At 44.9% G+C, this 13,346-nt stretch overlaps 1 protein-coding gene across 1 annotated transcript; it reads right to left on the bottom strand.

Annotated features, from left to right (window-relative positions):
• Positions 1–2,043: 2,043 nt before the first annotated feature.
• LOC146303956 (uncharacterized) lies at positions 2,044–5,365 on the bottom strand. Its single transcript, XM_084714318.1, has 3 exons — positions 3,936–5,365; positions 2,849–3,232; positions 2,044–2,491 (listed from the first exon to the last, which is right to left on the bottom strand). The coding sequence occupies exons 1-3, from the start codon at positions 4,907–4,909 to the stop codon at positions 2,044–2,046; spliced, it is 1,806 nt and encodes a 601-aa protein (XP_084570444.1). The 5' UTR covers positions 4,910–5,365.
• Positions 5,366–13,346: the final 7,981 nt, after the last annotated feature.

The raw sequence follows: 13,346 nt of genomic DNA, 5'->3' as shown, positions 1-13,346 counted from the left end.
GGAGGAGTACCGATGTAGATGAGCTAAACAGTGTACTGCTTTAGACAGGGTTAGCAGCAAAACATTTTAACCACTTGAAAGTGTTCTTCCCAACAAAAAAGTATTTAACTTTATGCAATATTTCAAATATTTTCACTGCTTTACCTTCCTGTCAGCCAGCCTTTCCAACAGGATCTCGCCTTCATACAAGCCAAATATCATATCTCCAAAGCCACCCGAGTCTTAGCAGAAGCACTAATTACTTAATACATGGTTGGTTTGGAGAGAGCGATATTTAGCTTATATAACAGCAGTATACCATGAGAAAGGGCTGCCTGGTAGCAAGGTGAAGCTGAGAAAATATTCAAAATATAATATACATTTAAACTGATACAAATTTTTGTAAGTGGTTAAAATATGTTATATGTTGTTGCTGACCCTTTCCTCAACAGTGCATTGCTACGCTTCTGTGCTGGTACGCATCTTTGCTTCTACAAAATTGGAGGCGTGTCAACATCCATCGACTGCAGGTAAGTAAGTGTCTCATACAACCTAGGTTCTTTATAAACACCTGAAAAATGTTAGAAATTAGTTTTTATACAAATATGAAATATTGTAGTTAAAGGTATAGTTTTTGCACACTTTCCTGATATTGTTAGTTACATGACGTTGATAGATACTTTATTTTAAACCAGATTTCCAGAGGCTTTTTAGTTGCTGCACGGTTTACAGACGGCCAAATGTGTTTCTCTGCAATTATAATTTTCTTTTAGGATAAAAAAAAAAATTATTTGAGTAATTATTTGAGTACATTTCCCAGCACTCTTCCTTTATACATAAATAATATTGTATGACAGAGAAAAACATATATTTTTTTAAAGTTTTAAGTTAGTGTTTTTGAGTTACGGATAATAAGAGGGCTTACTGAACATGAAATGATGGGTTTTCATTACGCCTGTCACAGTACGTAACAGCCAATGAAATACAAGTAATTTTTCCAACAACCAATCAAAGCACAGATGTTTTTTATGACAGCCAATCAGAATATAGGGGGATTTTGCAACAGTCAATCACAATACAGGGGGATTTTCCAGCAACCAATCAGAATAAAGGGGGATTTTACAACAGCCAATCACATTACAGTGGGATTTTACAACAGCCAATCACATTACAGTGGGATTTTACAACAGCCAATCACATTACAGTGGGATTTTACAACAGCCAATCACATTACAGTGGGATTTTACAACAGCCAATCAGAATGCAGTGTGATTTTACAACAGCCAATCAGAATACAGGGGGATTTTCAAACAGCCAATCAGCATACAGGGGGATTTTACAACATCCAATCAGAATATAGGGGGATTTTACAACAGCCAATCACAATACATGGGGATTTTCCAACAACCATTCAGAATAAAGAGATACTTCTCAACACCCAATCACATCACAGTGGGATTTTCCAACAGCAAATTACCATACAGGGGAATTTTACAACAGCCAATCACAGTGCAGGGGGATTTTACAACAGCCAATCACATTACAGTGGGATTTTCCAACAACCAATCAGAATACAGGGGGATTTTACAACATCCAATCAGAATAAAGGGGGATTTTACAACAACCAATCAGAATGTAGGGTTTTTTTTGCAACAGCCAATCAAAATATAAGGGAGTTTTTACAACAGCCAATCACAGTACAGGGGGATTGTCCAGCAACCAATCAGAATAAAGAGGTATTTTCCATCAGCCAATCACAATGCAAGGGGATTTTACAACAGCCAATCTCAAAACAGGGGGATGTTCCAGCAACCAATCAGAATAAAGAGGTATTTCTCAACAGCCAATCACATTACAGTGGGATTTTACAACAGCCAATCACAATGTAAAGGGATTTTACAACAGCCAATCACAGCACATGTTACGGCTGACAAAGTGGAGGACCCAAACGCAGGCAATGCAGGAGGCAGAGGAGAGCAGTTCAAAAAGGTATATTTAATCCACACAAGGGTCAACAAAACAAAAATCAGTCACGATCTCAGGCACCCAGCCTGGCAACAAAGATCAGAAGTCCGAGTTCATAGGCCCCGGGGACTGGACAGGGGCCAGACATGAAGGCCTGAGGGCCAGGCCGAAGCGAAGGCGAGAAGCAGAAGACCTAAGGCGGACGGCCAGAGTGAGGGGCAGAGGCGAAGCAGGAGACCTCAGGCGGACGGCCTGAGTGCGGGGCAGAGGCGAAGCAGGAGACCTCAGGCGGACGGCCTGAGGGCGGGGCAGAGGTAGGGACCTCAGGCGGATGGCCCGGGTGCAGGGCAGAGCAGGAGCAGAGCCCTTCTTGAGGCCGGCGACGAAGGCGAAGGCAGAGCCCCTCTGGAGACGGGCGATGAGCAGGAGGCCGACGGCGAGGGCTAGACCACTCTGGAGACGGGCGACGAGCAGGAGGCCGACGGCGAGGGCTAGACCACCCTGGAGACGGGCGACGAGCAGGAGGCCGACGGCGAAAGCGGGACCCCTCTGGCGGACGAGCAGGAGGCCGGCGGCGAAGGCGGGACCCCTCTGGCGGACGAGCAGGAGGCCGGCGGCGAAGGCGGGACCCCTCTGGCGGACGAGCAGGAGGCCGGCGGCGAAGGCGGGACCCCTCTGGCGGACGAGCAGGAGGCCGGCGGCAAAGGCGGGACCCCTCTAGCGGACGAGCAGGCGGCCGGCTGTGCTGGCGAAGACGGAGGTGGTACTCCTGTGGCAGTTGTGGCGACAACTCCAACGGCAGCCCAGCCACAGCAGGAACTGGAGGCTGTGGCGATGGCTGTGGCGATGGCTGTGGCGATGGCTGTGGCGATGGCTGTGGCGATGGCTGTGGCGATGGCTCAGCCGGAGCAGGAGGAGGTGAAGATGGAGGTGGCGGCTGCGGCAGTGGCAGCGGCCCAGCCGCAGCAGGAGCAGGGACTGGCGAAAACTGCAGTGGAGGCTGCGGCGGCAGCCCAGCCGGAGCAGGAACTGGAGACGGCGGCTGCGGCGGTGGCCCAGCCGGAGCAGGAACTGGAGACGGCTGCGGCAGCAGCGGTGGCTGCGGCCCAGCCGGAGCAGGAACTGGAGATGGCTGCGGCTGCAGCGGCGGCGGCCCAGCCGGAGCAGGAACCGGAGACGGCGGCTGCGGCGGTGGCCCAGCCGGAGCAAGAATCGGAGACGGCTGCGGTTGCCGCGGCAGCGGCCCAGCCGGAGCAGGAACTGGAGACGGCTGCGGCAGCAGCGGTGGCTGCGGCCCAGCCGGAGCAGGAACTGGAGATGGCTGCGACCCAGCCGGAGCAGGAACTGGAGACGGCTGCGGCAGCAGCGGTGGCTGCGGCCCAGCCGGAGCAGGAACTGGAGACGGCTGCGGCGACCCCACCGGAACACGAGGAGATGATGGCGGCGACCCCATCGGAACACGAGGAGATGATGGCGGCGACCCAGCCGGAACAGGGGAAGGCTGCGGCGACCCCATCGGAACACGAGGAGATGATGGCGGCGACCCCATCGGAACACGAGGAGATGATGGCGGCGACCCAGCCGGAACAGGGGAAGGCTGCGGCGACCCCATCGGAACACGAGGAGATGATGGCGGCGACCCAGCCGGAACAGGGGAAGGCTGCGGAGACCCCATCGGAACACGAGGAGATGATGGCGGCGACCCAGCCGGAAGAGGAGAAGGCTGCGGCGGCCCCACCGGGACACGAGGAGATGGTGGCGGCGGCCCCACCGGGACACGAGGAGATGGTGGCGGCGGCCCCACCGGGACACGAGGAGATGATGGCGGCGACCCAGCCGGAACAGGGGAAGGCTGCGGAGACCCCATCGGAACACGAGGAGATGATGGCGGCGACCCAGCCGGAAGAGAAGAAGGCTGCGGCGGCCCCACCGGGACACGAGGAGATGGTGGCGGCGGCCCCACCGGGACACGAGGAGATGATGGCGGCGACCCAGCCGGAAGAGAAGGCTGCGGCAGCCCCACCGGGACACGAGGAGATGGTGGTGACGGCCCCACCGGGACACGAGGAGATGGTGGCGGCGACCCAGCCGGAACAGGGGATGGCTGCGGAGGCCCCACCGGGACAGGAGGTGATGATGGCGACGGCCCCACCGGAACAGGAGATGGTGGCGGCGGCCCCACCGGGACAGGGGGGGATGATGGCGACGGCCCCACCGGAACAGGAGATGGTGGCGGCGGCCCCACCGGGACAGGAGGGGACGGCGGGGGCGACCCAGCCGGAACAGGAGATGGTGGCGGCAGCCCCACCAGGACAGGGAAGATGAAGGCTGGGTTGCAGGGCAGCGAAACCTCCGTGGCGCTGGGCAGCTGAGGCTCAGGAACGCTGGGCAGCTGAGGCTCGGGAACGCTGGGCAGCAGAGGCTCGGGGACGCTGGGCAGCAGAGGCTCGGGGACGCTGGGCAACTGAGGCTCGGGGACGCTGAGCAGCTGAGAGGCACGACGCCGGCGACCGCCACGCCCGCGTCTGGGAGGCCTCCCAGGCAGTAACTCAGGGGCTGGATCAGGCAGGTCACTGACTGGCTGAGGTGCAGGCCCCAAACTTACAGGCTCGAGGCCTGTGGGTTGACAGCCGGCCAACTCAGGTGCTGGAGTGGGGGGAGAGCTAGCAGGCTGAGCAGGTGGTTCTTGGCTAGCAGAGTCCAATAGATCAAGGTAGATCTGTAATTCCCTCTTCATGTTACCCAGTCCAATTAGGAGCTGAGCAACTGGGGGGAAAATCCAAAGTCTGGGTCTAGACGACACGGTCTTTTCAATTAATGAATAAAGAAAAAGCTTACGCCTGGGATCCGTGCATCCCTGAATGGCTGAGAGGAGCTGGCCACTTTCCTCAACAGTCTTCTTAAGCTCCTCTGCCAGTTCCACTGACACAAAAGAATCTGCTGGGTCCATGTCTGGTCGGTTCATTCTGTTACGGCTGACAAAGTGGAGGACCCAAACGCAGGCAATGCAGGAGGCAGAGGAGAGCAGTTCAAAAAGGTATATTTAATCCACACAAGGGTCAACAAAACTTACATGAAACGAGGCAGGTGAATCCCAAAAAACAGGCTAGGAGAAAAAACCCAAAAAATCCATAAACAAGACAACACTAGGGAACACTGGAAAGCACGGAGACCAGGACAAGCGAGCAAGTGAGAGAAACAATGAACCGACAAAGGAAGAGGACAAGACACAGGATTAAATACACTAGGAAGGGGAAGGAAAACAAGACACAGGTGAGGGCAATCAGGAACAGGTGAAAACAATCAGAGATCACAAAGGGAGGGAACACAGACAAAGACAGGAAGTAAAACCAAAACACATGAGGGAGGAACAGAAACTATCAAAATAAAACAGGAAACAACCAACCAGAATCCCAAACCATGACAGCACAGACGTTTTTCATGACAGCCAATCACAATACAAACAACTAATCAATCAATAGAGGGGTATTTTCAAACAAACACTCACAACACAGGGAGATTTTACAATATATACAATTTTACAATATATGATTATCAAAGTTCATAGATTGTTTAATGTGTATGTTATTTAGGAGGTGTGTCAAAAAGTAACAGGACTTGGTGTGCTGTGTGAGCTATGAGTCGGGTAGGGATTAGCGGGTTGTGTCAGTTTGTGACAGATTTTTCCTCAACCGGAGCAGACACTTCAGGTTGGTTCATTGCTCTGTGCCCATCACTTGACGGCCTGAAATTAAAGAAAAAAGGTCATTTATTTGTATACAATGTAATTGATATGAGTATGCAGTTATCAGTATGATAAGGTTTCCAAAGTGTGTGAGGTGTAAACAATAATTTATGATTTCCTATATTTAGCTATTGTAACTATTTTTATGTCTACATTTGCATTTACTACACACAATTACAGTTACAAAAGCATTAAGTTCTGTGGCTATAGAGGCAATGGAGCTTCGGGGGGCGGGGGGTTGAAACACCTACTCTAAATGGGCGTGGATTTAGGTGTCATGACTACTGACAGATCACCATCAATCTGAAAGATAATGAGAGAGACGTACACCAACCTCCACCACGAATTTGACTCCTAGCATGTCAACAAGATTAAGTAAAATGTGTTTAGTTCATTTGTTTTATGTATAAGGGTAGATACTTGTTCATATTTTCTTTTTTCTTTCATGATAATTTGGATCTGTTACTTTTGTTTTTCTCAGGTGTAAAGAAAAAGCTTGTTGCTGCATCAAATAAGAGGGACAACAAAGATCTCCAACCATGGCTGAAAGCAATTAACTGCCACCTGTACTGGTCATGTAAAAGTGATGAGGAGGTAATAAAGAGATTATCTAGGAAGCGTAATACACAATAATTGACCTGAGACAATGTTGCAAATTTTAAAAGAATAATAATTTTTAGGTAACACGATAAGAATGGTCTTCACCAGTTTTCACTCTGGTATAATCCAAAAGGTTAAACCTAATTTCTATTAAGCTGTCCCCAATGTATACTCTACATTTAAGATGTCTTTCAATTAATGTTTGTTCTTGAAGCATAAATGTTTCACTTATAAATGTTTTTGTGTTCTCATTTCTGCAGGAATGTGTGTGTCAGTGGAAGTCTCTGCTACATCATATTTGCGACATGCATCAATGGGAGGCGAATAGTGTGTAGTGTGAGTAAACATGTTATCACCCGCCTTTGACAGAGGAACAGCAGAAAAGAAAGAGGTGGCTCAAAACAGATTCACCTGCTTTTTGGGCTCTCAAGGCCATTGTCATGGACAAGGCCCTCCTTCAGAACTTGAAGCAGACGCTTCGTTTCAAGCACACTGGTATGCATTTTTTAGACTCATGTTTTTCATTCAATAACACCTGTTTTGTACAACGCCAAGTAAAAAAATGTCCATTGCAGTGAGGAGTAAAAATACTACAGTACAGTAATATTACTAACACTGCCACAAGTTTTACACCCACCGAGCAAAATCACACTCTCTGTATTTATAGTTTTACCATTTGTTTTGAACAACTTGAACATATCATTTTTTTGATCTGGGTGTAGCAACAACTGGGGTTTTTAAACTTGCATCAACACAGGATCTCTGTAGGTGTTCCATTCTTCTATGCTGAAGTATGCTGAGAAGAGGCTGCATTTCATATAAATTTGAAAATCGACTGTATCATGAACAAGAACGTCTACCACAGCATCTTGGTGCATCATGGAATCCCTTCTGGACTGAATCTGATTGGTCTTGGGTTCATGTTACCAACAAGACAATGACCACAAGCATACTTCAAAGCTTTGCAGAGACTATTTGACCAAGAAAAAGGAATCTGAAGTACTGGAACTGATGGACTGGCCAAGTCACAGTCCGGATTTCAATCCTATTGAATAAATTTGGGATTTAGTAGGATTAGTATGGATTGATTGCACAAAATTTTCTTCTGAAGCAAGACTGTGGGAACAGCTAGAAACGAGGATTGGGCGATTGGACGACTATATCGTCTATCGACGATGGGCTGAATCCATCGCAGATTGCTTTTTCTGCCAGATTTTTAGGGTGATATTTGTCATTTTATTTTGCTAATGTAATAGTCTACAGAGTGACAGCCTCTGCTCTACACCGCGCTCTCATCCAGCAGCACAGTACACATCCACTCAGCTGACCATGAGTGCGCTGAGCTGGGTGACGAGTGAGAAGAAAACAGCCTGCAGAGTCAGACTCTTTAAACTCTTTCCCCACGGTAAAGTGAGGATTTATTTTGACCAAACCCAAGTTGGTAATTGTTGGAAGAGTGGCTAGACTAACAAAGACGGTTTTGGTGAGTTTTACATGTTTTTCTGCAAGTTTGAACAAAGTGTGTTTTCCGAGGCGTTAACAAGCCAATTAAGCTTGTATTAGTTCGGTAAAAGACAGAAACTTCAGAAATTACATAAATTCAGAAGGTGAATGGTTGTATTTCTCTATTTAAAATGGAAAATAAGTGTGAAAACATGTCATTTGTAGACACTTTGTAAGTTTAATTTGTCCACCGGACGTAGTGAACGTACGCAGCATGCGTAACATTGTGAATTTGCCGCTTGCGCACATCTCCCAGCTGAGACCCGAAAGGACGGGAGAAAGTGGGTGGGGGGACAATGGTATCGCCAATCGCTGATGGATGAGCTGATGATGATCGTTTGGAAAATTTAAGCATATCACCCAACTCTACTAGAAACTATTTGGAACTCAATAACAAAAGAGACTGTTGAAAACTATATAAAAACAATGCCAGCAAGAATGCAAGCTGTTATCAAGGCCAAAGGAGGCCATACAAAATATGACATTTTTTGATTATTATGTGTGGAAAAGGGACTATTTAGTTGTTTCAGTTTGATATTTGCCAAATAAAAAAACAATAACATTTTTAATTTTAAACAAGTTTTTGAAAGACTTCTAAAATATTTATGTTTTCTTGTTTTTATAACAGGTGGTCTAATAAATTTGTTTAGCACTGTATATGCAGTGGTGGACAAAGTACTCAACCGCAGTACATGAGTCAAAGCATAGATACTCCTGGTCAAATATTACTCAACTACAAGTGAAAGTTGCTCAGTCAAAATTTTACTCGAGTTAAAGTACTAGAGTACTTGTTTTTAAAAATATTTAAGTATTCAGAAGAACACGCTTTTAAAAATACTCAACTATTCAAAAGTACAGATTACAAAGTACATTTCTAATAAACACATTGTTGTATTGTTTTCACTGTGAATTTACAGAAATCTTGTATGTGTTTTTTTCACCCCAATAAAACAATCCAACATTAAAAGCCTACCTGAAATTATTTCTCTTTTTCTAATAATAATAACATCTTGGGATTTTATTTTGCCGTCGCCATTACTGAGTTTGTTTGAATGAAAGAGGGAGAGTTTGCTTGTGCTTGTTACAGAGCATGCCTGGATGACGTGCTTCTGCTTTTACATCAATCCCAGTTGAGAGCGGGTACTGTAATTGGTTTCCTTCTGTAAGGATCACAGCATGTGGCCAGTCGCATTTTAGAAAAGAAGAAACAGCAACAGCTGACTTCAAAGCTATGCTTAGACTAAAACTAACGGGTAATGACAACCTTCCTAGAAATGTAGTGGTGTCAAGACTACAATATTTGTCTTTGAAATGTAAATGGAGTGTAAGTCGTAAGTTTCTGAGAAAACAAATACTCAAGTGAAATACAGATACTCAAAAAATGTACTTAAGTGCAATACTCAAGTACTGTAAATATTTACACTGTGCAGGATTTATGTAGGCTCTGCTAGTGTCTCTAAAGCATGGAACAGTTTGTAGACTGCTCAGCAGTGCAGGCATGAGTACAATTCATCGGTAGGTGTGTTCTGAACATGTCATCTGCCTCCTTGAACCTGCTGTAAGTGCCAGTGGGTAATGGGTCCTTGCTTCTGATAGCTGTGATGATCCAGCTTGGCAGCACTCTTCTGTTACCACAACCAAGACGTTCTCCTCTGACAGCCCACTCCAGCACTGCATGATGGGTCGCAAGTCTGTGCTGGCTGGATGAAAGGAAAGGGTTAAGATGATTTTGAAATGTCTGAGGGCAAACTAATATATGCAACAGTAAATGCGCATCTGTCAGACAATTCTAGATACAGATATCACATGCATGAAGACATTTATACTTACTCAATGGATAGTTGACCATTTGGTCCCTGTGGTTTTGGTTACCTCCTCCAATTTATTTTGGGCACATGAAAGAAGGTATCCAGCACTGTCCTGCTGGTCAGAGGGTGGGAATACTGTAAGATGGTGTGGTGGAAAATCTGAAAATTAAGACCATGACCCCATGACCAAGATTGTCTTTGTGGTGTTTTAATAGAGCTTTGCGAAGGATCAGTGCACAGTCACACACAAAGTGTAAAAGGAACTGATAACGAGACAAGAATGTAAATCTGTCTTACAGGGTCAGGAGATGAAGGAGGTTGGGTCAGGATGGACTTGAACTGCTTATCGGGAGAGTCGGGATGTGATTGTGTTATCAGAAGCTCTTCTTCCAAAGAGAGAACAACTGTGTGTTGGACGAGTAACCAGTTAGTGCCTGACAGAACATGAGAAATAACTATGAGGAACAACAGTGACCAGTTCAGCGTATTATTTTCCCACTACAATCCCCCCTTTTGATCATATGTGATCACATGTAAAAGAAAATTATAAAAGACTATAAAAGATCACACCTTCACTGCAAATAATAATCCTTACATATGGTAACATAATAGGAACGTATAAGAGAGTGATTTTAAAACATTACTCCATAAAATACTACCCCTAGAAAAAGCAAGATGCTGTTGTTGCAGATGGGAGAATTCAATATAACAAATGCAAGCAACTGAGGTAGGAAAGTTACATATATATGTTAACTAGGGGTGCAATGGATCACAGTTGACCCGTGTCCCGTACGGATCGCCATCTACGGTTCGGCACGCATGTGATCCGCGGACTACATGTGAGCATCATAGTTTTACTGTCACTGTTACCTTTGTATAAGTTATAATAACCGAAATCTCTATGCAGAGTTGCAGTGAAAAGACGGGACAGATGCTGCTGTGTGCAGCGCATCTCTGCCAAGAGTGACTGATTTAAGTGCCGTCACATTGCCTTGAGTGAAATCCAGACCGTAACTTTTTTTCACTGATGTAACTATGCTATCACCAAAGAAACGGATCATAAAACTGTGATGTTCATTGAAACTTTGGTGATATCAGCTGTCTTCTAACTTCTACACAGCTCCTCTCTACTCACTGGTGATGACTGATTGATCATGACTTCTAACCAGTCAGATGTGCTGTAGGTGGGACATTGAGCCAGACTACAGAGCGTAGTTGTGTATTATACTGTACAGTATATAATGATCTAACATATGTATAGTATATACATAGTACAGCACTGTATAAGTTTGAAGTTTTTAATATTATTATCATTATCATTAGTATTATCATTATTATTACACTGGATAACTATGGTGATAATTACAGACAGACAAAGATCAAAGGTAAGTGCATTTTTAAAATAATTTAACCCTAATCCCACACTTTTTTCTTTTTTGCTGATCCGAAAAATGATCCGATCTGTGACTCAAAACCATGATCCGAACCGAACCGTGAGTTTTTTGATGCGTTGCACCCCAATATGAACACATAAATGTCAAAATCCAGATTGTCAACAGGGTCAGGAATGTTTTTCAGCATTGCATGGTGGGAGCCAATCAGGAGTTCTTAACTGTGTCATCTGATGGAAAACAGTTTTTTTTTTCAACTGTAGGGAATGAACTCACAAAAAGAAAGCACACACTGAACCTCGCAGGCCACACCATCCAGGGTGTCTGAATGCATGCCATGGCTGTTGTTGGAGTTCCATCTCTGATCCCATTATGGTGACACTGAGGTTCACTCAGCACGCCACTTAGTTGGAGCTGTGGAAGTTCTCGTTGGACAGTATGCCAATACTGTTACCTCGTCTTCTCGTCCTCGCGATGTGATGACCTATTCTGTCATAGGTGTCTCTGGTGGAAGCAGGACCCTTTTGCAGTGGCTGGCATGGATTCAGGTGACTCTTTCGGCAAACTTTACTGCCGTCTGTGTGATCAGCAGCACCTGGAATGGACCCGTCCACCGCTTAGAGCATCAAGTCTTCCACCTCAGGTCTCTCAGCACTACCCAGTCACCAGGCTGCAGGTCATGAAGAGGTCCTGTGGCTGGAGCTGGTAGCGCTTCCTTTACCTGGTGGTGAATGTTAGATAAAACAGCTGTAGGAGTGGAGGGTGTTTGAGGGTCATCATATAGAAAGAATTCAGACATAGTTAATTCTGGGCTTGCTGCGGCCTTGGCTGCTGCTGGTGTTCTCCTGTGAAACTTGGTCATTGTTAGTGTGAGCATGACATTTACACACAGCAACCTGTTTTGGGAGCAGAACAGCATCCAGCATTTGTAAAACAAAAGTGTGATGTGCTATAGGTTTGCCAGATGATGTGAAGCAGGAAGTGATTTGGCATTGACTGTATCATGTGGAAAGGGTACTAGAAATCTGTATTCAAGTACAAGTACTGTTACATTGCTAAAACATTACTCAATTACAAGTAAAAGTACTGGCGTTAGAAAAATACTTCAGTAAAAGTACAAAGTATTTGTCTAAAAAACTACTAGAGTATTAGTTACTTTCAACCGTTGATGTCATTGTCACCTCTCCAAACTAGGGTTGCAAATTTTGTGTATTTTCTGGAACCAATCGTTGAAAATGTTAACAACTGATTAATCATTAATAATATAAGATTATTAGTAAAGATACATAACACAATTTATTTCCTTTTTTTTTCTTATTTTCTTTTTTTTTCTCTTTTTAAGTCAAAGTTTAAGTTTCCTTATTCAACAAATGGCTCTGCAGACAAAACAATATAAAATGAGGTTCAGTTACTACCAAAACTATTGATTAAACATCAATGAATACATTTCTAATTGGGTAAATTCTAAATGGCAATTAATTGACTAATGATTAATCATTAACACACTTAACAGTTGCTGCCACAGCATTCTGTTTTGTTTTTCAATTGCATGTCTTTTCACTGGCTCGTCCGTGATCAGATCACCTGATTGGCCTCAAAAATGCAGATGAAAGCTTTGGATATTAATTCAAATTGTACTCAGTACTCAACTGTGATTTTGAAAGTAACTAAGTAGATTACATGGTGAAATGAACACTTAAGTACATGTAAAAGTACAGACTTGAAAATCTACTCATAAAATTACAATTACCCCCCCAAAAAACTACTTAATTGCAGTAATTTGAGTATTTGTAATTAGTTACTTCTACCCCTGGTTACCACAGCAAAACCAACTTGATTTATTTTTTCCTGTGTCAGGGTTGCGTGATACTGAGCCATCAACAAACAGTTCATAATCTGGATTTTGCAATGGTGTTTCTTGCAAATCTGGTCTTGGGGAACAATCTTCAGTTATTTTAACAACATAGTTGTGTTCTCCTCCATCACCTTCTGTGGGGAAAAGAGTTGCAGGCTTATGGACATTGTATCTATTCACAGTGATATCAGGGATTTCAAATAGAACAGTGTTATAAAGGAGCAATCTTGCTGCTGAAAGATGTTTTCTGCTAAAGCAAAATCAATGAAACATGTGGAATGAGCAGAGTTAGTTTACAGTCACTGTAGAAATTAGTTCTTCTGTATGTGTGTGAGAGAGTCATTAACCACTCCGGCGTATGACAGAACTGCAGGATTTATTGTTAGCTGCCACATAGCTAACCAGGTGGACACCATGAACAAAACCGCGTCTTCCTGACTCCCAAACTGCTAGTATAACAAGCATTCTGATTGGCTGACTGTAAAACAGAACTACAAGTA

Source organism: Lutjanus erythropterus, unplaced genomic scaffold (assembly GCF_056507025.1).
Source record: "Lutjanus erythropterus isolate fLutEry1 unplaced genomic scaffold, fLutEry1.hap2 Scaffold_192, whole genome shotgun sequence".
Classification (NCBI taxonomy): Eukaryota; Metazoa; Chordata; class Actinopteri; order Lutjaniformes; family Lutjanidae; genus Lutjanus; species Lutjanus erythropterus.
This window is presented reverse-complemented; position numbering and strand designations above follow the sequence as displayed.